The sequence below is a fragment of the Cibotium barometz genome, chromosome 45, assembly GCF_041138505.1.
Source record: "Cibotium barometz isolate CiBa-2024 chromosome 45, ASM4113850v1, whole genome shotgun sequence".
NCBI lineage: Eukaryota > Viridiplantae > Streptophyta > Polypodiopsida > Cyatheales > Cibotiaceae > Cibotium > Cibotium barometz.
Window position 1 is genome coordinate 28,595,958 of NC_141090.1, and position 26,293 is coordinate 28,622,250.

A 26,293-nucleotide genomic window follows, 5' to 3' on the forward strand; every position below is an offset into this window, starting at 1 on the left:
GTATTCGGGCCTCCCCGGCCAGTGTTACACATGTCGGGAGATGGGCCATCTCGCACGCGCCTGTCCCCACAAGGGGGTTCATCCTTCACGCTATGCCGCCTCTCTGGACCCCCTGCAGGAGACCCGAGGGGTGGCCATCCACCTCAGAGACCGGACATCCCTGGCTCGCCACAGCAGGCACGATCATCTGACGAGCAGGCCTCGGCGGAGGATGCCGCGCAGACCCAGGAGGCTGGCGGATGGCAGGAGGTTCACCGGTGGAAACGCCCGGCCCGCAGGGACCGTCGCAGACACCAGCAGGCAGCACAGGCTGGCGGATAGGCGACTCCGGCTGGCGTACAGGCACCTACCCGCACTTATGCTCCAGTCAGGGATAGGCGGCCAGCAGGTCCCACCCCGATGGACGAGGATTCAGACTCAGTGCCCGTTGAGGCCACTGGTGGAGCCTCCCACGTGGAGACCTTGCTCCCGCCTCCCCCCGCGGGGGGCCCCGCCCCCTCCTTGGAGCAGATTCCTGAGGATCTCGGGCCGCACTCTGCGACCCCCGGCTCCTCTTCCCCTCACCCGGAGAGCACTCCTTCCACCCCCCCTCTCCCCCCCCAGCCCCCCCCCTCCCGCCTCCCCCGGCGGCCCCCCCTGACACCTATCCTCTGGCAGATGCCTCTCCATCCTCTCCTCGCTCTCCCCCCTCCTCTCCGCGAGCCCCCATCCCTCCCTCGGCCTCTCCAGGATACTTCGCCAGACCACCCACTGCCCCGGGGCAGCGCAGTTGGGTAGGCCAGAGTTCAGTCCAGCGGCTGTTCCACTGCCACTCCGGGCCGGTGGAGATGGCGATCCTAGCTTTGCCCGCCACAGAGTTCTCTCTAGCCTCCCCTGGGGGGCCCCCGCGAGTGATGGGGCTACCAGTGGATTACGGTTTTTTCAGGTGCCTCCAGCTGGATGCTGGCCTGTTCGAGACACTGGTCGCGCCCTTGCGAGTTTGCGTGGTGTGCCATCCCTCTCGTTCTCCTTCAGTGGTGAGCAGTATGGTGGCCTTCTCCTTTCCTCTCAGTGTTGCCCCAGACACAGCATGGGATTGCAACTCTGTAGAGGAAGTTTTGCGTGATCAGATACTGGAGTTTTCTCACCACTTCAGTGACTTGGGGCTCACGGACCTATTGCAGACCCGATTACACTCAGCCCGCATAAGCTTGTTTGGTATAGGAGATTGGCGGATGGATCCGGTCCACACCTCAGTTGAGGCGGTGCTAGTGATTCTCCTCCATGCCGCCCCGAGGGTGCAGCCTACCTTTAGATACATATATGCAGAGGATTGGTCTCACGCCTATGCCCTGGACAGGGCGAAGGCGGAGTGGGGCTGGACACAGAGACAGGTCACCCTCTTTTTGGAGAGACTCCGCACCCGGACAGACAGTGACTATTCTCCCTCCAAGCCGGCGCCCAAGACTCACAGAGTGGAGGGCAGATCATCCGGGCCGGCTGAGAGGGGTGAGCCAGTGGCGGCTGCTTCACTTGCCATAGCTCATCCATGAGGATCCTCTCATGGAACATCAGGGTCTCGGTGGACATCGCTGCTACAATGGTCGGGGCAGACTTCGCCAGGAGATCCAGAGGGCTCTCGTTGGAGGACCCATAGATATCCTTTTCATCCAGGAGCACCACCTTTCTGCCGGGCGTACCCGCACCTGCGGGAAGATCTTGCCAGGCAGGAGTCACACTTTTTGGTCACCGGCATATGGCTCCCAGGGGAACCAGGGTGGAGTATGCATCTCAGTCAGCAAGCAGCTTCTATCTGAGGTTGTGGACTCTGGCACTCTGGTCCAGGGTCGAGCGCAGTGGATCATCCTTCGGGTTGGGGAAGACCGCATTGGCTTCCTCAACTTCTACGCCCCTAATGGGGCGATCGGGAGAGCCGAGTTCTGGAGCACCATTAGGCAGTCCCTCCCCTTGGCAGACCACTGGTGCCTAGGGGGGGATTGCAACATGCTGGAGGATGCAGAGGACAGGATGGGGGGCAGCCAGGAGACCATTCATGGGCCGGAGCTCGCTGCCTGGGAGGAACTAGTGCTGCAGGTGAGGCCATGATCCGTGGACTCTCCCGGAGTTTGGCAGGTTGCAGGGGAGTTTATCTTTCTCGCGCTCGGATAGACGGGCCACAAGAGTTAACCTTTCCCGCATCGACAGGTTTTACATTGATGAGTGGGCTTGTGATAGAGGTGGCACTGTGGGCATACTTGCAGGCTCCTTGTTTTCAGACCACTTTCCAGTGCTTCTCCAGATCGAGGACCCTACGAGAGGAGAGCGGGGCCAGAGCGTCCGGATTCCAGATTGTCTCATAGAGGAGCCCGATATTGCGACCAAAGTTGAGCAGGTCTGGCAGGAGCTGCAGTTCAGGAGAGGATCGGCAGCCAGCGATCTTGCCAGGGGCTTGCAGGAGATCAGTCGGATGCTCAGACAGGCTGCCTTGGACCATCTGGAGGCCTTCAGAGAGTAGGAGAGGAGCCTGCGGAGGAGTCTAGTGTCCCTTCAGAGACTCCAGGAGAGGGATCCTACGAGCCCTTGGATCTCAGAGCAGATGGAGTCAGCTCGCACTGAGATCAGATCCATCGAGGAGAGGAGGGTGGAGTTCCGATTCCATGCTCGGGCTTCTTTTTGGACACAGGCTGGAGACAGTGTGACTCGAGATTTCTTTGAGGTGACAGGGCCTCGCTTCAGACGAGAGGGTCTCAGGCGTCTTCGGCAGGCTGATGGCCAGGTTGTGGTGGATCCCCCCAGGGTTCGGGCGATAGCCACAGATTTTTACAGGGATCTTCTCTCTGCTGAGCCAGCAGATGACAGGGTGAGAGAGGCTCGGGAGGCAGTCTGGAGCTTCACGAGACCGGTTGTGCCGGCCCATTTGCAGCACTCCCTTCTCTCTCCCTTCTCGGATACGGAACTGGAGGAGGCTCTTCAGGCACTACCTCGGGGCAAATGCCTTCTTAGGGACTTCCGGCAGCGCCTTTGGGCCAGCTTCCGGCCCCGGAAGGTGACGCTTTTTCTCTGGCTCACAGCGCATAGAGGACTGGCTGTGGGGGCCTGGCTAGCTTTTGGCAGACACCCAGCGTCCTGCCCTCGGTGCGGCCATGCACAGGAGTCTCAGCGGCACTGCTTATGGGATTGCCCACAGGCACAGCAGGTCTGGCAGCGCGCTCTCAGGATGGTTTTTGCAGGCTCGCCAGGTGAGATGCTGGTGACGTGGGGTGCGGTGGCTTGGGCCACGGACAGTGGCCCGGCCCTTGGATATGAGGACGTCCCTGGCAGTGTGACCATCCAGGTCTCTGACAGGGCGATGGTGGTGGTTCCGACGCCAGACTTCTCTTCGGCAGTCCCTCAGGAGGGGGTCGGGCACAGATGGGAGATGATCAGCAGCATGACGGCTTGGCACATATGGAGAGCCCGATGCAGGGAGGCCATTGACCGCCAGGCGACTCCACCGGCGGAGGTCATACAGGCCCTCTGGGTGGACATCATTCACACCTTGAGAGGACACTGGGGGAAACTTCAGGGCGACTCGGATCGCATGAGAGGTCGCCGCAAGGCTTTCCTCCGCACTTGGCAGCCTGGCCCTTTCCTCATCGTGAGGGGCGAGGATGTCACTTGGCACTATAGGCCTCCAGTTTGGCTTTTCTCACCTCCCACATGTACTACTAGGTAGCCCCCCCCCCAGAGAGCGGCCAGCCACGGGGGTGGAGCTCGGGTGTTCACTGTGTGTTTTTTATCCCTCCTTGCGAGGTGAGCTTTGTAGCCTTATGGCGTTTTCTCATTAACTAATAGAAGGATCGTTTTTCCAAAAAAAAAAAAAAAGGAAACACACACAGACACTGGCATCTAGCGCACCGCGCAACCATAGAGCCGTTCAGGCTCGTCCCCGAGCACAGGGGATAGTAGTATCTGAGACATGGCTCCACGTGCAGTCCTTGGCCTCCCATACCACACATAGACACTGGCATCTAGCGCACCGCGCAACCATAGAGCCGTTCAGGCTCGTCCCCGAGCACAGGGGATAGTAGTATCTGAGACATGGCTCCACGTGCAGTCCTTGGCCTCCCATACCACTAGTACACACCCTCAGATGTAAGTAGGGAGTAGTCTCAGGGCCTCAAGTCTAGGTCTGAGGAGCTCTCCCCCAAACCGACTCATAAAGTCACGTATATAAGCCTCCTATAAACTAGGAGCCAAATTTAATATGTCTCATAAAAGCTACTAACTCCCACTTAAGATGCCTAACCCCTAGGCTATCGTTAGCGTAATCTGAAAGTCTTAACCTTGATTAGCCTTGAGATGTATTATACTTCCCCCCTTAAAAACCATTGATGTCCTCAGCAATGAATCCGGGGAAGTGACTCTTCGGATTATGGGTTGACTCCCGCCCATCGGATGTAATCAGGGAGTAGTCTCAATGCCTCGAGTCTAGGTCTAAGGAGCTCTCCCCCCAAATCAACTCATAAAGTCACGTATATAAGCCTCCTATAAACCAGGAGCCAAATATAGCATCTCATAAAAGCTACTAACCCCCATAAGGACCACAACATCAAAGATAACTTGTAATGCTTGATAGCCCTCATCGTCTTAGAGTCCTTTGGGACTTTAAGATACAAACACATGCCCTCTCGTAAAGCTCTTGGGGTCTGTTGTTGGTTAGCGGAATACTGAGCGCGATCTTGAGCACTCTTTACGCTTTCCTTTGCATTTTTCAGCATATCTTGCATATCTTGCAAGTAATCTACGACTTATTGCAACTTGACACCCCCTAGCCCTACGACAATGGGTGACTTTGGCTGACAACCGTACGTAAGCATAAATGGGCGAAAACCAGTAGCCCCATGCTTACTACTATTCATAGTTGTCATGGTACGAAAATACGATACCATACTGAAACCGGCCTCTGATAGAAACCAAAGTACAGTAGACTAGCAGTCACCCGTCCACTTGTAGTCTAGATGTGAAAACAAAACAGATTGGAGCTAGAGTGCCCAAATCTGAAAACAAAGTGACACCTGTTGGCCCCAAAGCTTGGCGCCCCTTGCGGTATTTCTTTATTCAATTTCAAAAGTATGAAAGGCTGAGTACAACAAAATCAGCCAAGAGATTACACCCTAGGTTGCAGGAAACGTTTCTGTTCAGGAAACGGCAAGCCTAAGTAAACGCAAGGAAACGTGAAACCCATTTACTAGGAAACGTCGAGGGTAGGCTAAGATTTGAAAAGAACACAGACATTTAGAAAAAATATAGCACATGTTTACATATAGTTTTTGAAGGGAGGAAACATGTAAAAGCATGTAACAAAGTAGATGAAAAGAAGACCATAAGGGCTGAAATTCATTAATCAATGATTGTGCAAGATACAACTTGTTTACATGGGAAGTAGGAGTCCATAAGGGCTGAATTTCAGCCATCAATGACAATGCAAGATACAAATTTATTACATGGGAAGTACACCCTCATCCTCAACTAGATCCTCAAGGCACTCATTGAGGTTGCATGGACCCATGGAGGATGAAGGCGAGTAGAGTGAACACTCGAACAAGACTGAGAAATCGTTTTTCTTAAAAAAAAAGCTGGCGAGTCTTTTTTTTAATGGACCTTAGAAAAAAAGCCAAAAAGTATATATATATATATATATATATATATATATATATATATATATATATATATATATATGTTGGCCCTTTTTTTAATGCTTTTAATAAACTGCAACAAAACGGACCACTTTATAAGTGGCCCCGTTTTTCTTTTAATGGGCTGGGCCACTTATACCGTTTTTCTTTTAATGTGCTGCGGACCAGACCCAAGGTCAAAAATCGTTTTTTTTTTTGGGGTAAAAACTCGCCGTTTCCTAAGCGTTTCCCATGGTGAGAAACGTGGCCCTTCTACAGAAACGCCGAAACGGCGTTTCCTACTCTTCCACACACGTTTCCTGCAAGCTAGATTACACCTGTATGTCCAATCTGACAGCCCACAATACCTCTTAGCACAGAGGATTCACGCACACAGATCTGTGTCTCAAAGCAACACACTGTGCCTCCCTCTGATCAGCCAAGACCACTAAGCAGGGCAGCCATGAGCATACATCTGGCATATCTCAAGCACATGATTCAACATCTCAGCTCATACATACATGTACTGTTCAACCTCTGTCTCCACCCTTTTCAATCTGCCATACCTCTCCTCTCACAAGGGGCCAGATAGCTCAAATCTGCAACAGACATAAAGCAATAGAAAGAGAGATAGATGAACAGATGCAGAGCTTACCAAAATCAGCTCGTGGATCTACACCGGAGGAAGTAATGGTACCAATCTGTACTTGCAGGCACTTGTTTCAACAACCTTGCTTCACACGTGTGAGTGTACTTGTCTGTACCTTCCTCTTTGCATCCACCTCAGTGCTGTACTTGACTGTACAGTTCTGAAAATTTGTACTGCACCAATCCGTACAGGCCACGTATCACTGTACTTGCATACGCCGCCTGCAGCCAGTATCTGTACCGGACTGTGCTTGCGCAGCCAGCCTGTACCAGATCTGTCCAGCTCCGCCAACAGCTGTACTGTCCAGTGCAGCTGTACCTGAACTGTCCGTACACTGTACCTACAGTGGTACAGTACTGTACCTACAGTTGTACTTGTCTGCACAGCCTGTACCAGCAACTGCAGCCGCCTGTAACAGCCGCCGCCCACTCTCTTGGTGCAGAATTCAGTCAGCGCAGCCTGTACCTGCAATCGTACAGTTGTACCTGCAGTCGTACAGATGAGTACGGGTGCTGTACGGCCTATTCTAGCACACAGAAATCAGCAACCAGAAATCTGCAGCAGCCGACTTGCTCTCTTGCTTTTCCACGCTTCCCCACAACACGTTTGCTCCACGATTTCCAAAAAGAAGAGAGAGAGAGAGTGTAGAGAGAGAGGCATGCACTCCAAAAGTGGAGTTGCCTCCTCCCCAAAATAATCCTAGGGCCCCAACTTTAATAAATATTAAAGTTCCCTAGGGGCCACTAAGGCCTAGGGGCAACCTTCAATAAAACATTAGAATTCTAATGTTCTAGTTCCCCCCTTCACACCTAGGGATGTCCACACATCATTAACTCTGTCCGAGCACCCCTCATGTGAATCATTCAATATTTTGACTCAGCAACCACCATGCCCACACTTGTGCTGTTCCATTTTCACAGGGCCATGACATACCCCCCTCTTGAAAAATGGCAAGCGTCCTCGATTGCATTCTGGTGATACAACAAAATATCCAAAGTGAAATATACAATATGGCAAGATCAGCGTCCCAATCTCTCTAAGCCATGCACATGTATCAACATTCACTGCAAACCAATGGCGTAGTAATAGTCCAAGTTGTATACCACTGTGAACCATACATATCCACAAAATCCCATGTGACTAGTACACATATATCATAGAAGTCCCATGAACAGATGTACTGTCAGCCTCAGTACCTTCGGGTGAGATAAAAACTGCACCAAGCGACCTCTAGATGTCATCTGAGCCTGTCTATATCAAGGGAGTGGAGGTGCTACCCCCCTCTTGAGCATCAGGTAATGCTCCAGACCCATGCTCTGCTGAACCTGAATGAGCCACAACAAGAGTCGGCTCTAACTCAAAGGCATCAAGATAAAGCTGCAAAACTTGAGGTGAATCTGTTAAGTCACCTTCCTCCATCCACTTCGCATCCATCGGTGAATAGTTCTTGAACTTCACAAGATAGCGACGGGAAACTTTACCTCGTACCTTCCTTTCTTTATGTGCCAGTATCTGCTCTGGAATCAGAACCTCATCAAGTTCCTCAACTTCCGGCTGAGCCTCATCTGATACATCCTTAGGCACATCCCCACGGAAAGGTCTAAGGAGACTCACGTGAAAAGCATTGTGAATCCTCCAGTGATCTGGTAGCTTCAAGCGATAGGCTACCTCACCAATCTTTTCCAATACCTGAAAAGGTCCATAATAACGCATGCTCAGTTTAGGGAATAAGCGCTCTTTACCCTTCATCTTCTTGAGTCTAGCCTTTTCAAAGCGCAAAAGAACCCAATCACCCAATGCAAACTGTAAATCACGTCTGTGACGGTCTGCGGCTTTCTTTTGCTTCTGCTAAGTTTTTTGGAGTGCCAACTTAACCCTCCGATAAGCTTCATCCAAACTCTCCACATACTGATCAGCCTCAAAGATCTTATCCTTTGTATGCAAAATGGGTGCTACCTTCTTCCCTCCTTCCACAATCTCAAAAGACGCCTTGCCTGTCGAGGTATGTACAGTGTTGTTATATGCAAACTCCACGAAAGGAAGATACTTTTCCCATTGTTGCTTGTGCTCTGACACATAACACTTGAGAAGATCCAACACTGTCGAGTTAGCCTCTTCTGACTGACCATCTGTTTGTGGATGAAATGATGATGAAAACTTGAGAGTTGTACCCATGTTGTCAAACAACCCTCTCCAGAACAAACTCGTCATCCGTGGATCACGGTCACTAATGATAGACGTAGGCAAGCCATGATACTTGAAGATGTTCGCCATGAACAACTTCACCATATGATCCACTTTGATCGTCTTACGCACGGGAATGAAATGAGCCTGCTTACTGAACCTGCATATGATAGTCTAGATGCCATCATTTCCCGTTTGTGTCCGTGGAAGATCAAATATAAAATCCATGGCAATGCTCTCCCAAGGTCTATCTGGAATAGGTAAAGGCTGTAATAACCCTGGTGTCTTTTGACGGTCAAACTTTACCTTTCGACATACGATGCATTGCCTCACAAAGGCATCAACATCTCTTCTCAAGGTTGGCCAATAAAAGAAAGTCTCCACTACTTTGACCGTGGCGTCAATACCTCTATGACCTGCATATGGTGGAGCATGACTTTCAATCATAACCTTGAGTCGCAATGGCCTGGTAACACACAGTCTGCCATGCATCAATAAAAACCCATCTCTGAGAGTATAGTGCTCATGCCGCTGACCCTCAGACATCTGATCATACAACTTTTCAAAGTCCTCATCATGGGCATACTGCTCTTTCATTTCATCAAGCTCATGATGATAAGCAAGTGAAACTGCAGAGACCTGTGGCTTGCGTGACAAAGCATCTGCCACTACATTCTTTTTGCCTTCCACATGCACAATCTAGAAGTGAAACATTGACAAAAAGTTTGCCCAATGCATATGCTTCTCTGAAAGCTTAGTTTGCGTGAGGAAATAACGCAAGGTCTGATGATCTGTCTGCACAGTGAAATCAGCCCCAAGCAAGTAGTGTTTCCATGTAGAAAGAGCGTGAATTACAGCCAACATCTCTTTCTCATAAACTTGTAAATGCTTCTCGGCATCTTGCAATATTCTACTCTCATAAGCTATCACATGTCCCTCTTGCATGAGAACTGCACCAATGCTACTTCCGCATGCATCACACTGGACAACAAAAGCCTTTCGGAGGTCCGGTAACACCAATACTGGGTCCGAAGTAAGCTTTTTTTTGAGCTTTTTGAATGCTGTAATTTCCCGATCAGCCCATCTAAACGGAGTTGCCTTCTTAGTCAAGGCATGAAGAGGCGAAGCAATTTCAGCAAAGTACTGTATGTAACGCCTGTAGTAGGAACACAATCCTAGAAAGTTGCGTACATCATGCACGGTCCTCAAAGCTGGCCAATTAAGAATTGCTTCCACCTTTGCTGGATCCATACGGACTCCATGCTTAGACACAATATGCCCCAAGAAATGTATCTCCTGCAAAAAGAACTCACTCTTCTTGCCATTAACAACCAGCCTATGGTTTCTGAGTTCTGAAAACACAATGGCCAAATGCCTTCTATGCTCTTCCTCAGTTTGTGAATGCACAATCATATCATCAAAGAATGTGCCCACAAACGCTCTATGAGGTCTGAAAATCCTGTCCATCATTCTGTTAAATGTGGCAGGCGCATTTGTCAAACCAAAGGGCATAACCAAGAACTCATACAACCCAAACATGGTTCGGAATGCTGTCTTATGCACATCCTCGGGTCTAATGCGTATCTGATGATACCCGCTTTTCAAGTCAATACGACTAAAGACTGTGGAGCCCTGTAAGCGATCCGAAATGTCATCGATCCTCGGTATGGGGAATCGATTCTTGATGGTATTCTTGTTCAGCGCCATGTAATCAATACACATGCGCCAAGAACCATCCTTCTTTTGCACTAAGAGCACAGGTGAGCAAAAGGGTGATGAACTAGGCTGTATCAACCCTTTATTCAAAAGCTCCTGCACCTGACTCATAATCTCTTCCTGTTGGGCTGCACTAACACGGTACGGCGGTCTATTCGGTGGAGTACTACCAGGAATCAGATCAATGGCATGATCCTCTGGCCTCTCAGGAGGAAGTGCTCCTGGCAATGACTCGGAAAAACAATCTTGAAACCCACATAAGAAATCAGTCCTGTCCTTATCTAACATTGACAAATTAGACTTAGACTCATCATCTTGTGCATCCTTTACATAAATCGAGTACGCAGAAAGATGCTTTTTCATTACTGATGAAATTGCCAAAGCGGATACAATAGGGACAGATTCCCCTTTGAGTTTTACATCCAAAACATGTTCTTTCCCTCTATGAGTCAGAGTGATTTTCCTATTGTATGTATCCACCACCGCATGTACTCTGTGGCACCATGGAATCCCCAACAAAACATCACAGCCATCAAGTGGCATGATAAAGAACTCTTCGCTGTCCACATAACCCTGCAAATGAAGCCGAAGCTTCCCAATGATAGGAGTAACGGGTTCTGCATACCCTGGACAAGCCATATTAGCTTCATGTAACGGCCCCATCTCCTCTGCGCGAATCCCCAATCGGCCAGCCAAATCTGGTGAAATGAAGTTGGCTCTAGCACCTGTGTCAAAGAATATCAAGGCATTCTGATCTCTCACTTTGCCCCATGCCCTGCACAACTCTGTCTCTTCACCACCTGGCTGTTCCCCCACAAGATCAGGAACTAACCCCGCAGAAGGTTTTGGTTTCTTTGACTTGGGCTCTCCTTTATTGTCAGAGTCCTTTTGGGACTTTCTTTTGGGACAATTAAATGACATATGTCCCTCTTCAGTACAGTAGAAACATTTACGAGCATCTCTCAAAGCCTGTCTTTCCTCATAAGTCCTCTTGGGCATTGGCAACTTCTTATACTTCGTCTCTGAAGACGCTTTAGCATCACGAGAAGCATGCCCAGATTTTTCAGCTTTCTTGCTCATGTTCTTACTGCCTTTAATAAACCCAGATGATCCTCCAGTGAGTAACGCATTAGCTGTCATAGCATTTTCAATCATCTGTGACATGTTCGTTATTCTTGTCTTGATACAATAATCTCGCACCTCCTTGGGCAGCCCACAACAATACTTCTCTACCTGCTCAGACAATGGCACTGCACGGTAAGAAGTCACTGGGAGTAAAGCTTCCCAAAACTTCTTGTTATAATCCTCCAAATTCTCACACTTTGAAGCATCCAACTTGTGCCATGCAGTTATAACATCCACCTCAAATATAGATGTGAGCCATACGGAAGAGAAAACCTGTTTGAATTGTACCCAAGTAGTGGGTGCTATGCCCTGCAAAAGAAGAGTAGACCACCACTGCAAAGCATTGCCCTTGAGAAAAGTGGCAGCTTTCCTCACCTTAGAGGACTCTGTGTAATTCCCACTAGAAAAAGCAGCATCAAACTGCTGTAAAAAGGTAAGTGCTTTCAATTTATCTTTGGCCCCACTGAATGTATCAAACTTCACTGCAGCTCCCCCTTCCTTGTAATCCTTCGCCTTTCCCATAGGCGTTAGATTATCATATGGAAGTGGTTTCGCAAGATTGCTGCCCCCAACATTCATGCCCATCATTGGGTCAACATTTCCCATTCCCACACCAGGCATACCATACATTCCAGCCATGTTTCCAAACATTCCATTATGCATACCTGGCTGCATACCACCAAACATATTGCCTTGCATTCCAGGTTACATGCCCCCAAACATATTTCCTTGCATACCGGACTGCATACCACCATACATATTCCCCTGCATACCAGGCTGAAAATTAGCTCCAAAAGGCCCGTGCATACCCATGCCTCCCTGAGGGTAACCCCCAGTCATGCATTGGAACACCGAACTACCACCAAAATAACGTGGATGCATATTCTGCTGAGGAATTGATGGCTGTCCAAAGAAGGAACTCTGTGAGTTTGCTCCATAAGCATGCTGCATGTTCGGAAACTGGCCAAGAGATGGATCCTGTGGGATGGCACCACTATGACCCTGAGGAAGATTCTTAGAACGAACCTTCTTCTTCTTTTTCTCGGGCTCTGTGCGGGATCTCATAAATTCAGCAAATCTCTCACTCTGAGTGAGCTGCATAAATACATCCATAACACTAGCCAAACGATCTTTGAACCGAGCATCATCATCCTCTTTACCATGTACATCCTCTGGCTGTGTTACATCCTCATAAGGCTCAGCATCTGCAGCCTGTTCTCCTGCATGAATATCCTCAGAAACATCTCTCAGGAGAAATCTCTTGCTCTTTCTCTTCATGATAGAAGTACTCATCCTCTGTATCAGACATGTTTGCTGAATTTTTCAGCGATGGCTTTCTTCGAGGCAACCACGAGCTCACCCCCTTCAGAAAGTTGATGATTGGTCCCGGCAACGGAACCTTGAAACCGGCCTCTGATAGAAACCAGAGTGCGGTAGACTAGCAGTCACCCGTCCACTTGTAGTCTAGATGTGAAAACAAAACAGATTGGAGCTAGAGTGCCCAAATCTGAAAACAAAGTGACACCTGTTGGCCCCAAAGCTTGGCGCCCCTTGCGGTATTTCTTTATTCAATTTCAAAAGTATGAAAGGCTGAGTACAACAAAATCAGCCAAGAGATTACACCTGTATGTCCAATCTGACAGCCCACAATACCTCTTAGCACAGAGGATTCACGCACACAGATCTGTGTCTCAAAGCAAAACACTGTGCCTCCCTCTGATCAGCCAAGACCACTAAGCAGGGCAGCCATGAGCATACATCTGGCATATCTCAAGCACATGATTCAACATCTCAGCTCATACATACATGTACTGTTCAACCTCTGTCTCCACCCTTTTCAATCTGCCATACCCCTCCTCTCACAAGGGGCGAGATAGCTCAAATCTGCAACAACAGACATAAAGCAATAGAAAGAGAGATAGATGAACAGATGCAGAGCTTACCAAAATCAGCTCGTGGATCTACACCGGAGGAAGTAATGGTACCAATCTGTACTTGCAGGCACTTGTTTCAACAACCCTGCTTCACACGTGTGAGTGTACTTGTCTGTACCTTCCTCTTTGCATCCACCTCAGTGCTGTACTTGACTGTATAGTTCTGAAAATTTGTACTGCACCAATCCGTACAGGCCACGTGTCACTGTACTTGCATACGCCGCCTGCAGCCAGTATCTGTACCCGACTGTGCCTGCGCAGCCAGCCTATACCAAATCTGTCCAGCGCCGCCAACAGCTATACTGTCCAGTGCAGTTGTACCTGAACTGTCCGTACACTGTACCTGCAGTTGTACTTGTCTGCACAGCCTGTACCAGCAACTGCAGCTACCTGTAACAGCCACCGCCCACTCTCTTGGTGCAGAATTCAGTCAGCGCAGCCTATACCTGCAGTCGTACAGATGAGTACGGGTGCTGTACGGCCTATTCTAGCACACAGAAATCAGCAACCAGAAATCTGCAGCAGCCGACTTGCTCTCTTGCTTTTCCACGCTTCCCCACAACACGTTTGCTCCACGATTTCCAAAAAGGAGAGAGAGAGAGAGTGTAGAGAGAGAGGCATGCACTCCAAAAGTGGAGTTGCCTCCTCCCCAAAATAATCCTAGGGCCCCAACTTTAATAAATATTAAAGTTCCCTAGGGGCCACTAAGGCCTAGGGGCAACCTTCAATAAAACATTAGAATTCTAATGTTCTAGTTCCCCCCTTCACACCTAGGGATGTCCACACATCATTAACTCTGTCCGGGCACCCCTCATGTGAATCATTCAATATTTTGACTCAGCAACCACCATGCCCACACTTGTGCTGTTCCATTTTCACAGGGCCATGACAATACGGTACGATACCGTATGAGAATTTTCGGTACAATATGAAATTTTGGGATACCGTATGATAAAATACGGTTTTTTTAATTAAAAGAACACCCACAAACATAGACATTTTCAATTTGGAAGGGTAGAGTCTAGAGAAGTTGTTTCAAACCAAAATATCATTAAAAACAAGTTTGAAGTGACAAACAAAAGTAGAGGTGCGATGCGATCATGCGCGCTAGGCGCGAGTACATAAACCATAGAGGTGCGATGCGATCATGCGCGTAGGCGCGAGTACATAAAGCATAGAGGTGCGATGCGATCATGCACGCTAGGCGCGAGTACAAAAAGAGAGGCTAGAGCCAAGGCCCAAGGAGAGACTAGACAAAGGCATCACTATCAGAGCTCTCGCTGAAATCATCCTCATGAGAAGAGGACACATCAGTGGCCTCGCCGAAGTCGCCATCGCTAAGAAGATTGCCCTCATCATCGAACTCGGGCTCTCAAAGCTCATGTGAGAAGCCAAAGGGAGCATCCTCATCTGCAAGAGCGAGTGGAGCTACCCGAACCACGCCGCACATAGGTATGCACTATGTCCTTGGAAGCACCACGAACCGTGCATCCACGACTTCCTACTTGCACTCCTCTGCCACTACCTCCACGCCCATGACGAGTGCGAGTAGGTCGTCGATCAAACGACTCGAGCTCTCGATAGATCTCTGCATAGATCCTCTCCTCCTCCTCATCTTGCACTTTGTTTACGCTCTCAAGAGTGCCCCCTGTGAGCTTGAATGCATCCACATTCACTTACATTGTACAATGATCAAGTGACAAGCAATGTATTAGAATTTAGTTTCAAATTTCAATAAACATTGAAGTTTGAAATTTGAATACTTATAACTTATAACTTATAAGTTGTAACTTATACCTGTCTCGCCGATTCCATCTTTTGCATTGCGCGCACCATGTGCAAGTTAGCGCGGCAATACACTAGCCGCTCTAACTGTTGCGTGCTCAAGCGATTGCGTAACTTCGTGTGTACAAGTGAGTAGGAACTCTAGTTCCTCTCACATGCACCCGAAGAGCAATCCTGAGCTAGGATTCTCAAAGCCACCTTTTGGAGGCTTGAGAGCGCATACCCAAATGTCTCCCACCAAAAGAGGGGCTTCACAAGGGATTCCCTCTTCCAACAGGTAGTAGATGCAAACGCGGCTTCTCCCCTTTGGTCATTGTAGCTTATGAGCTTCTCAAGGAACTTCCCATGGCGATCCTCCGGCAATGCTTTGGACAAGTAAGCATCTCGGGCTTCAAGTAGCTCCACGTTGGTGAAGAGGGCGGGTGATTTGTAAGTCGGATGCAATAAAGCGGCAAGACCATGGATAGGTTTTCGCATCCACTTCCATCTCTTCTCCACAATGGCCAACATACCATCGTGCTTCTCCTCGTCGATGGAAGGAGAAGCGCGCAACTCTGCTATGGCCTCTCTCATGAAGTGAACGAGAAGGCCCATGGTGGCTCCCTCCATGTCGGTCATCCGCAATATCCTATAGAAGGGCATGACCGCAATGACAATAGTGTGGACCTACTGCCAAAACTCCTCCTTTAGGCAAAGCCATTGGCCTCCGCCGATTCTCGCTCATCCCACTCATTCCACATTGTGGAGACCACTGTTTGGCGAAGGGAGGATTTCACATCGTGGAGGCGCTCCAAGAGGAGCCATATGTAGGTGAAGCGTGTAGAGGAGGTGGAGGCGGCACCAATGGAGGCGGGAGGGGAGGATGTATCACAAGGCGGGGAAATGACCTCATCATCCGCCCTTGAGCTTCTACCACTATCACGGTGAGCACCCAATCCACCCTTGATCTTGTTGAAGATCTCATCGGATATAGCAAGGGGGACTTCCTTGCATGGTGCAACTTGCCCCCCCACCTTTCCAAGATGTTGGAGAAGCCTAGTAACTCCACTTGTGTATTGTTTGCCACAATACTTGAAGTCCACCTATATGACTTGGACTTTCCATCGGCTTTCTCTACATGGATAGCATGCACATTGAAGGCTTCATTCTTCTCCCTCGTCATTGTAATAGCGAGAGAGAAGCTAGAAGATTCAAGAGATGGATAGGCTTGAGAGAGAGAGAGAGAGAGAGAGAGAGAGAGAGAGAGAGAGAGAGGCTTGAGAAAATGAGAGAGTGAGGCTTGAGTCTTGATCTTGAGAGAGAGAGAGCCTAAAGGCTTGAGAGAGAGAGAGGCTTGAGAGATGGCCTATGGGGGAGAGAGTGGCTTGAAAGTTGAGAGTTGAGAGAAAGAGCGAGAGAGAGAGAGAGAGGGGGGCTTGATGGTCACTTGAGCAAGACTCAAGAGAGAGGGGGGGGGGGGGGGGGGGGCTTGATGGTCACTTGAGTCTTGACTCTTGAGTAATCAAAGCCTTGAGAGAAGCTTAGGGGGTGGGCATTTTATAGGAATGTTCAATGGGCCATGGCCCATGGCCCATGGCAATGGGCCAAGCAAAGGCCTAAACACATGTGACATGTGACATGTCACATGGGCCACAAAGCAAGCCAAAAACGGCCCTTAAAAGGGTCATAAAACGGCTACAAAACGGCGCAAGAAACGGGTAGCGCAACGGCTATAAACGGCTAATTGTACCGTACGATATGTACCGTACGACTCGTACCGTACGAACCAGTTCGTACCTGTACGAGAAACAACTATGCTACTATTATAAGCAAGCTCAATCTGTGGAAGATACCTTTCCCACTCAGAACGTCTCTTGGAGACATACGACCTTGTCTTCCATACATAGTTGTTTCTCGTACCGGTACGAACTGGTACGGCACGATACCGTATGGTACGATTAGCCGTTTATAGATGTGGCTCCTATTGGAGCGCCTCCACGATGTGAGATCCTCCCTTCGCCAAACAGTTGTCTCCACAATGTGGAATGTGTGGGATGAGCGAGAATTGGCGGAGGCCAAAGCCATGCAGCGGCTTTGCCTTAAGGAGGAGTTTTGGCAGTCGGTCCACACTATTGTCATTGCGGTCACGTCCTTCTATAGAGTATTGCGGATGACGGACATGGAGGGAGCCACCATGGGCCTTCTCGTTCACTTCATGAGAGAGGCCATAGCAAAGTTGCGCGCTTCTCCTTCCATCGACGAGGAGAAGCGCGATGGTATGTTGGCCATTGTGGAGAAGAGATGGAAGTGGATGCGAAGACCTATCCATGGTCTTGCCGCTTTATTGCATCCGGTTTACAAATCACCCGGCCTCTTCACCAACGTGGAGCTACTTGAAGCCCGAGATGCTTACTTGCCCAAAGCATTGCCAGAGGATCGCCATGGGAAGTTCCTTGAGAAGCTCATAAGTTACAATGACCAAAGGGGAGGAGCCGCGTTTGCATCTACTACCTGTTGGAAGAGGGAATCCCTTGTGAAGCCCCTCTTTTGGTGGGAGACATTTGGGTATGCGCTCTCAAGCCTCCAAAAGGTGGCTTTGAGAATCCTAGCTCAGGATTGCTCTTCGGGTGCATGTGAGAGGAACTGGAGTTCCTACTCACTTGTACACACGAAGTTACGCAATCGCTTGAGCACGCAACAGTTAGAGCGGCTAGTGTATTGCCGGGCTAACTTGCGCATGGTGCGCGCAATGCAAAAGATGGAATCGGCAAGACAGGTATAAGTTACAACTTATAAGTTATAAGTTATAAGTATTCAAATTTCAAACTTCAATGTTTATTGAAATTTGAAACTAAATTCTAATACATTGCTTGTCACTTGATCATTGTACAATGTAGGTGAATGTGGATGCATTCAAGCTCACAGGGGGCACTCTTGAGAGTGTAAACAAAGTGCAAGATGAGGAGGAGAGGATCTATGTAGAGATCTATCGAGAGCTCGAGTCGTTTGATCGACGACCTACTCGCACTCGTCGTGGGCGTGGAGGTAGTGACAGAGGAGTGCAAGTAGGAAGCCGTGGATGCACGGTTCGTGGTGCTTCCAGGGACATAGTGCATACCTATGTGCGGTGTGGTTCGGGTAGCTCCACACTCGCTCTTGCAGATGAGGATGCTCCCTTTGGCTTCTCACATGAGCTTAGAGAGCCCGAGTTCGATGATGAGGGCAACCTTCTTAGCGATGGCGACTTCGGCGAGGCCACTGATGTGTCCTCTTCTCATGAGGATGATTTCAGCGAGAGCTCTGATAGTGATGCCTTTGTCTAGTCTCTCCTTGGGCCTTGGCTCTAGCCTCTCTTTTTGTACTCGCGCCTAGCGCGCATGATCGCATCGCACCTCTATGCTTTATGTACTTTTGTTTGTCACTTCAAACTTGTTTTTAATGATATTTTGGTTTGAAACAACTTCTCTAGACTCTACCCTTCCAAATTGAAATGTCTATGTTTGTAGGTATTCTTTAATAAAAAAAAACCGTATTTTATCGTACGGTATCCCAAAATTTCATATTGTACCGAAAATTCCCGTACTGTATCGTACCATACGGTATCGTACCGTGACAACTATGCTTCCATAGTCTAGTCTTCTCTGTTTGACTACCCAACACAGGATGATCTGAAGATGACATGCTCAAACGTGTTTCCAATTTGGAGAACATTGATTGCTAGAATTGTGCAATGAATTTGGGACGCTTGTCACTGACAATCTACTCGCGTAGTTCATAGAGCTTATAGAATTGCTCCACGAAGAGTTGAGCCAACTTGTGACTCTTTATCCACGACTTGGTAGGAATAAAAGGGATATATCCTTTGCTACCACTGTTGTACCAAACAAAAATTTATTTGTTGCCTTGTCATCAAGCTTGCTTCTCATCTGTTGAGGCACATGGGCATATGCAAGACAACCAGAAACCCTGAAGTAATCAACTTTAGGCTTTTTATCATACCAAGCCTCATATGGAGTGATGGTTTTCAATGCTTTTGTAGGGCATCTGCACAAAACATACGTAACACACATGATTGCCTCCATCCAGAATTTATGAAGCAAACCCTTGCCCTTGACCATACATCTTGCATAGCATATAGTGGCCAGCCCTTATAGAGCATAAGGCCTAGTTGGCCAGCCCTAGGGCATGGACAGGCTGTCGGCCAGGATGTGTTGCAGCCAAATAGACATCATGTGGATGCTGAAATTCAGCAAAATCAATAGCATGTTATGCATGATGATGTAGAAGAGGTTGTGAGAGAAGAGCAGACAGCTCTACAAGAGGCCAGATCAGTCCCTCGTCCGAACTTTGCAAGAGAGCAAACTCTTAGCTCCTCTGGTGCTCGTTTGAAGAAGCTCAAGAACTTGAGCATTGGATGGAAGCTATGTAGGATGAGATGAATCCATACATAAAAATGGCACTTTGGATTTGGTGGATTTGCCTTCTGGCAAGAAGGCAATTGGCACTAAGTGGGTGTACAAAAAATGAAGAGGAAAGCTGATGTTACTGTTGATAGGTACAAGGCAAGGCTTGTGACCAAAGGATATGCATAGCAAAAGGGCATAGACTATGATGAAACTTTTGCACCTACTTCGAGAATGACCACCATTAGATGCATGATTGCATTGGCTGCTTATCATGGTTGGAAAGTACATCAGTTGGATATTAAGATGGCCTTTCTTAATGGGGATTTGCAGGAAGAAGTGTATGTAACTCAACTCATTTGCCTCCTGGCAAGAAGGCAATTGACACTAAGTGGGTGTACAAAATGAAGAGGAAAGCTGATGGTACTGTTGATAGGCACAAGGCAAGGCTTGTGAACAAAGGATATGCACAGCAAAAGGGTGTACACTATGATGAAATTTTTGCATCTACTTCTAGAATGGCCACCATTAGATGCGTGATTGCATTGGCTGTCCATCATGGTTGGAAAGTACATCAATTGGATATTAAGACGGCCTTTCTTAATGGGGATTTGTAGGCAAAAGTGTATGTATCTCAGCCCATTGGATTTGGGTCAAAGGGTGAGGAACGGAAAGTATGTAGATTGAAAAAGGCATTGTATGGCCTTAAAACAAGCTCCCCAGGCTTGGTATGAGAAGGTACATGCTAATTTGACCAGCCAAGGCTATCAAAACAGTCCGAGTGAAAGTACCCTCTATGTCAAGGTGGACGAAGAGGATTTGATTGTGGTCATCCTCTACGTGGATGACATGATTCTCACTGGGACAAATGAGGATAAAACACAATATTCAAGGATGATTTGGAGGTCTCATTTGAGATGTCAGATCTTGACCTATTGCAATTTTTTTGGGCATTCAGTTTATGTAGACACATAGGGCATTGTGCTACTTCAGTCCAAGTACATAAAGGGGTTGTTGGAAAGATTTGAATTTAAGGATTGCAAGCCTCTTTCTACTCTAGTAGAACCCGAACTTAGGTTGAGCATGTATGATGCCTGCAAGAGAGCCTTTTGATAGCACATATTACAGCCAAGTTGTGGGCAAGACCAAACATACTGTGTCTCATTTGAGTAAGTTTATGCACAGTGCAGGGTCAAAGCATTGGCAAGCTGTGAAGCGAGTGTTTCGGTGCTTACACAAGGCACCAAGGATCTTGGATTGTTTTATCCCCGCGCGGGGCTTGCCGCAGAGGGGGGAGGGGGGGGTGAGATATTTACTTGCTTATAGTGATTCAGATTGGGCTGGTGACTATGACACCAGAGTGTCCACAAGTGGGAATTGCTTTTTTCTTGGTAGCTCATGTGTATCTTGGTTGAACAAAAAGCAACCAACTGTGGCCACATCATCTTGTGAAGCTAAGTACAGGGCAGCTTTCACTACTATAGTTAAGTGTGTATGGTTGGGGAGATTGATGGGAGATCTTCATGGGTGTTAGCAAACACCCACTCCCATTCTCATTGACAGTCAAAGTGCTATGACTGTGGCAAGGAATCCAACTTTCCATGCTTGCACGAAGAATATGAGATTCATTATCACTATGTCAAAGAGGTTGCATGCAGGGGAGATCAGCTTGATCTATCGTCCTACACATGACAACATTGTAGATCTGTTTATGAAGGCGTTGCCTCGAGAGAAGTTTAAAGCTTTCCGCAAAGCTTTAGGCGTACTCCAATTTGGAGAGTGATCTACTACCCTATACACGTTCACACTATCACCATAGGGGAGATGTGTAGGATTACACGTGTGGTAGTGACCGTGTGAAAGGGGGCTTACTAGGGGTAACTTTTTCCCTCTACACATTATAGAGGTTTTTTCCCCTTGGACATTTTGTGTCTGGACACCTATACTTTTACATTTCGGGTTTGTACCTAGGGTACTTGTGGTTGTACACATCTTATCACTTCATTCTTGTATATCCACTCATCCCAGCGCTCTATTGCTCCCTACGCTGTGTTCTTACTGTTTTCTGTGTATTTCTGCTGAACATTAGGGATTCTCAGAACCCAACACCTCCCATGCCACCAGCCGTGGTCCACTGAAGTTGGGACACGGTGCGGCTCCCCCGAAGCCACAGATGCATCGAGGGCTTGTTTGCGTCCTCGAGAGAGTAGGGTCAATGGTGGAGTCGGCATGTGCATGTGCATGTGCATGTGTGTGTGTGTGTGTGTGTGTGTGTGTGTGTGTGTGTGTGAGAGAGAGAGAGAGAGAGAGAGAGAGAGAGAGGCATCATGCCAAAAGGCAGTTTATGACGATTTTTTAATGGCAGGGTGTCGGCATTTTTAATCGGAATGGAACGGTTCGCCCATTTTATGAGAATGAAGGGCATGGAATCTGGTTTCCACCCTCGGTCAGTGACAAAGTTGGTGGTAGTTTATTGCATGTTTCGTGTCATTTGTGGTCAAGTTTAAGGTTTTTGGTGTTAGAATCACCAGTAGGATGAGGTTGTTGCATGTAATATACTTCACAGCCATGAATGAAAAACCCTGGATTGAGTAATAATTTTAAAGATTCTACAATTTTATTACCCTTTTTTAAAAGCTGGACAAGATATTGATATGCGACTAAAGATGCCCATAGAATTGCGCATGCATGCCATCATGAAGAATTTCTATTATCCACGTAGCTTCCAACTCTAACATCAAGCAAAGACAAATCTACAATCCACCTAGGAGCTTGCAGCTCTCAACAATTACATTTCTTCCATTGGATAAAGGATTCAATTTAAGCCTACAAGAAGAATGACAAAAGCACCATCGATGCAAAGTAATAGACATACAAACTCACAAAATATCAAAGCTCATTTGTGCAATAGTAAAGTGGCTTGGAGTGGTAAATCTGCAAGCAGTCTTACAATGCCAATATGGAGTCAATTGAAGGATGCAAGGAGATTGGTTGAAGTGAGAATCTCGACCAATCCACGCTTGATACATTAGTGGACTTGCATAAAATGTGGCTGAAAATTGATTGCGAAGATTACACCCATGCAAACTAGGTGGCTTGTGGTTACTGGACCAGGCCCATACCGTAGTTGTGCTGCTTCAACTAGGACAATTCCCCTAAGCTGGAGGCTCTCAACTATAGTTGTATAGCTTCGACTAGGTTTGCAGCACTTCAAAACTCACAGCCGAAGCGAAGCATCATGCGACTCTGAAATGCATAAGCAGCACCTCCTCCGTGGATAAGCATTTTAGTGCTCAATGAATTCCTACCTCATGGAATGTACTACCATGTGCTTTTATTGTTTTATTTACCTTGAGCATAACTAGCATTCGCTTTGGACTCTTTTATGTTGTGTTCCGAAGTATGCTATGGAGATCACTATTAAGGTTTTTGAGAAGTCAAAATTGTGAATGGTGGCTTGGTAAGAGCTTTGCCATTGCTAGTAGTGCCATCAAAAGAATTTGGATGTTCCTTATGGTGCTTCTTCATCCAGCATTAAAGGTGCAGCAGTAGTAGTACGACAACATCCAAGGTCTACAAAGCTTGCAATATAAGTTTTGTGAGTCTTATTAAACCATTTTTATAACCGTTCTCTAATACAAAAATGTGATTGGATCTTTTGCCATAGATTGTTCTCGACTGTTGAGACTCTTATTAGATCTTCCGTCATAGCATGGTGCATCCAAATTCTTGTTGGTGGAGGCCAACATAGTATCTCCATAACAAATGTAAAGTTTACCATAGGCTTGCTTTTGTTGCAGGTAGTACAAAGCAATTGTTTGCATTTTAGCCTAGAAAAATACTACCCCCTTGCCTTCTCTCTCTCTCTCTCTCTCTCTCTCTCTCTCTCTCTCCAACAAAGGGGCTCTCTCTCTATCTCTCCCTCTCTCTCCAACAAAGGGGAACATCTTACAAAGTAATTATTGTCTTCTTCTCCCCCCTCCTCTCTCTCCAACAAAGGCTATCAAATAAATTTGTCTTTCTTTTATTATACGTGTATTTATGTGTGTGCGCAAAGAATCTAGGACCTAGATGTTAAATGCTTCACGTGTCCATCTACGATCTTCATCTACTCTCGCTAGGTACTTGATGCTTCTTTAGACTATCTGTGATTGGGCTTATAGATATGACTTCATGTGTAACATGCTTCGTCTCTCAAGAAGTATAGTACCATCTATGAATTGATGCAAGATTTAGGATGTCTTCAAGCTTTTGGTTAGTCAAAGAAAGATCAGTACATCCTCCACACACATACACACATCCTTTTTGCAATTTCAATGGCTAAGATTGTTTTACAAGATGCCTAATATCATGGATTTAATAAATGTAATTTGATTATTTTCATCTTTTTTTGAATTGATGGCTAAATGATTGCAAGTCACTTTGTGTAAGTGTGTATAATCAAAACACTGGATTATAGAGTGTGCACAATTAAAACACCATCTTTGTGGTCGTGGGTTTGATTGTCATTGGAGTTACTAGTTTGGAGTGTCAGTGTACTAAGGGTGAGGCCATTGTTGAATGGGGCCCCTGCCTTGTTGTATGCGAGCGTATTTGAGAGAAGGGCTGGAAGCAACACTTGTCTTGGTGCAGGAGGGGATGAGGCACTTATGTTAAGGTGTGATTACGCTAATTCAAGCACTGATTAAAGGGTGTTTATGAGATATGGGGTCAATTCAACATTGGATTCAAATTGAACCAAGAGCTAGATTAGGGCTGTGAATTCAATGGGCGATTATTATTTGCTGGATCGAAGAGTGACTAAGCGCTTCATTGGCTTGTTTAGGGAGCTGGAGCTATATAGAAAGATTAAGTTCTCAATTCAAGTGAATTAAATTGTTGATTATGGCTTGAATTAGGGTTTAAGTAGGGCCTTGTGGCACAATTTAAGCTTGAATTAGGGTGCTTCGTGGGGGTGATTAAGGGGCTTTATGAAGGGCTCAATATCCTTGTCTGCACTTGATCCGTCCCTTCTTGAAAGCTCTTTGGTGCCAGTTTTTCATCCTCTCACGTGTTTCATATTGTCACCTCTAGTTTTCCCTTTTTCTAGGCGAGAGCGAAAATGCTAGGATGGTCTCTCTTTGTGGCTGTGGGTTTGCGTTGGGTTTTGAAATTCTTTAATGAGGGCGATAGACTGTCAACTTTTCTTCTTTACGGGCTACTCAAACTTTGTCTAATTCTATAGGCTTCCGTTTGAGTTTTGCATTGGGGCTAGTTCTTCTGCAATCCATATATTGATACCTTTGAGTATCTTGGACTGTTCGAGAAGCTCAATCTTCTTCAAAGCTTAGAATTTATTGCATAATTGCCTTGTGCATTTTACAGTAGATCGCATAATTGGCATGGCTTTAGCTAATTGTTCTCTAAGAACCCCTCCTTGTCTCCATCCATGTACCATTTTTCACATAAATCGCCCATGTGGACCTGGATGGGTTTTTGATTGCCTCAATTCCTTGTCCGTCACTTCAAGACTGGCAAATCGTCATGAACCACTGTCTTGATGTTGTGCAGGTCTTCCGTGTTCCAAAACAGCACATGAAGTGTGCTGCAAGAAATGCAGAGCTGGGTGATGGAAAAATGAAGTAGACAGAGGAAAAGAGTGTGAGAGAGAGAGAGGGGACATCATGGAGAAATGTAGACAGAGGAAAAGAGAGAGACAGCCTGAAGAGGTCACACCCCTCCTCCCCCTTCAGTCTCATCTCCTCCTAGTCTCGATCCTTCATGCTGAGCATCAAAGATACATGAAATGGGAGAGAGCATTAGTCCTTTTCTCATTCTTGCATTGCCTTCTCTTCGTCGGTATGTAGGTTTCAACATGCACAAACGGTTAGCTCACGTATAAAAGGGGGATGGGGCTAGATGTAGCAATATAAGGGAGAGAGACAGAAGAGAGTAGAGCCTAATCTCCTTGGAAGAGAGAGGCTCAATCTTGCTTAGCCACAATTGGGAGAGAGAGAGAGAGAGAGAGAGAGAGAGAGAGAGAGAGAGAGAGAGAGAAGAAGAAGAAGAAGAAGAAGAAGAAGTAGGAGCCCTTTTTAACATCTTAGGAACAATCCCAAGAGACTAAATATGATGTATCCAATGGGAGTGAGATTCGAATACAAGACGTGTTGAGAGAGAGAGAGAGAGAGAGAGAGAGAGAGAGAGTGGAGGCTTGGTCCTACTTAACCAAAGTCGGAACTAGAATCAGCCTCTATGTGAGGAGGAAAAGAGTTTAGACAAATATGCATTCTATCTTAGAAGCCATTGAAACACTTGAAACAATAGAGTGAAACAGCTTGGAAAGATAATGCGTGAAGACTCGAAATTACTTGCTTGCTTGGTTTCTTCATAAAAGGGTTATGTATTTATAGCTTTAAAGAAGGCACTCAAATCCAAAATCCAAAATCTTATCCTCAAATTGCTACCTACAATTGAGTTCTAAAATCTCTCCAATTCCTCTAACTTCTCCACTTCTTCTACTCACACCAACTACTTAACTAATTATTCCACTTACTTTCACCTCACATGCTTGAGGGCATACCATGCCAAGTGGTTGACTCTCTTGCCACATGATCGACCCTAGTATAAATTCAAGTGCTTGAGAACATACCATGTGAAGTTCCTGCCATATGATCTAACCTAAGCATCAATGTATGGAACTCCATGACCTTCATAGGTTAGAAAACACCATCTTTCTCTTCACATACAAGTTCTTTACAATACTATCTGCAACATCATCAAAGGCAAGCCACCTCAACTTATGTCTCTATGTGGCCATTACTGGCTCAAATACACCATCTTTCTCTTCATTTCTCTAAAACACTATTTGCAACATTATCAGAGGTAACCCACCTCAACCTC

At 47.0% G+C, this 26,293-nt stretch overlaps 3 protein-coding genes across 3 annotated transcripts in view; all 3 read left to right on the forward strand.

Moving 5' to 3' along the window:
- LOC147612609 (uncharacterized) overlaps positions 1-22,026 on the forward strand; it is a 120,958-nt gene extending 98,932 nt beyond the window's left edge. Inside the window, exon 4 of the mRNA XM_086783194.1 lies at positions 21,777-22,026. Within this exon, the coding sequence (XP_086639320.1) occupies positions 21,777-21,950 (174 nt within the window). The 3' untranslated portion in view covers positions 21,951-22,026. The remainder of the gene's footprint in view (positions 1-21,776) is intronic.
- LOC147612610 (uncharacterized) lies at positions 17,183-17,910 on the forward strand. Its single transcript, XM_086783195.1, has one exon. The coding sequence runs from the start codon at positions 17,188-17,190 to the stop codon at positions 17,788-17,790; it is 603 nt and encodes a 200-aa protein (XP_086639321.1). The 5' UTR covers positions 17,183-17,187; the 3' UTR covers positions 17,791-17,910.
- LOC147612611 (uncharacterized) lies at positions 17,906-21,754 on the forward strand (the record flags this gene model as incomplete). Its single annotated transcript, XM_086782869.1, has 1 exon — positions 17,906-21,754. A coding segment is annotated over one exon (426 nt), but the record flags the coding sequence as incomplete, so codon positions are not given.
- Positions 22,027-26,293: the final 4,267 nt, after the last annotated feature.

Coding starts and splice junctions, on each gene's coding strand:
- LOC147612610 (XM_086783195.1), top strand. CDS start 17,188: ATGGAGGGAGCCACCATGGGCCTTCTCGTTCACTTCATGAGAGAGGCC.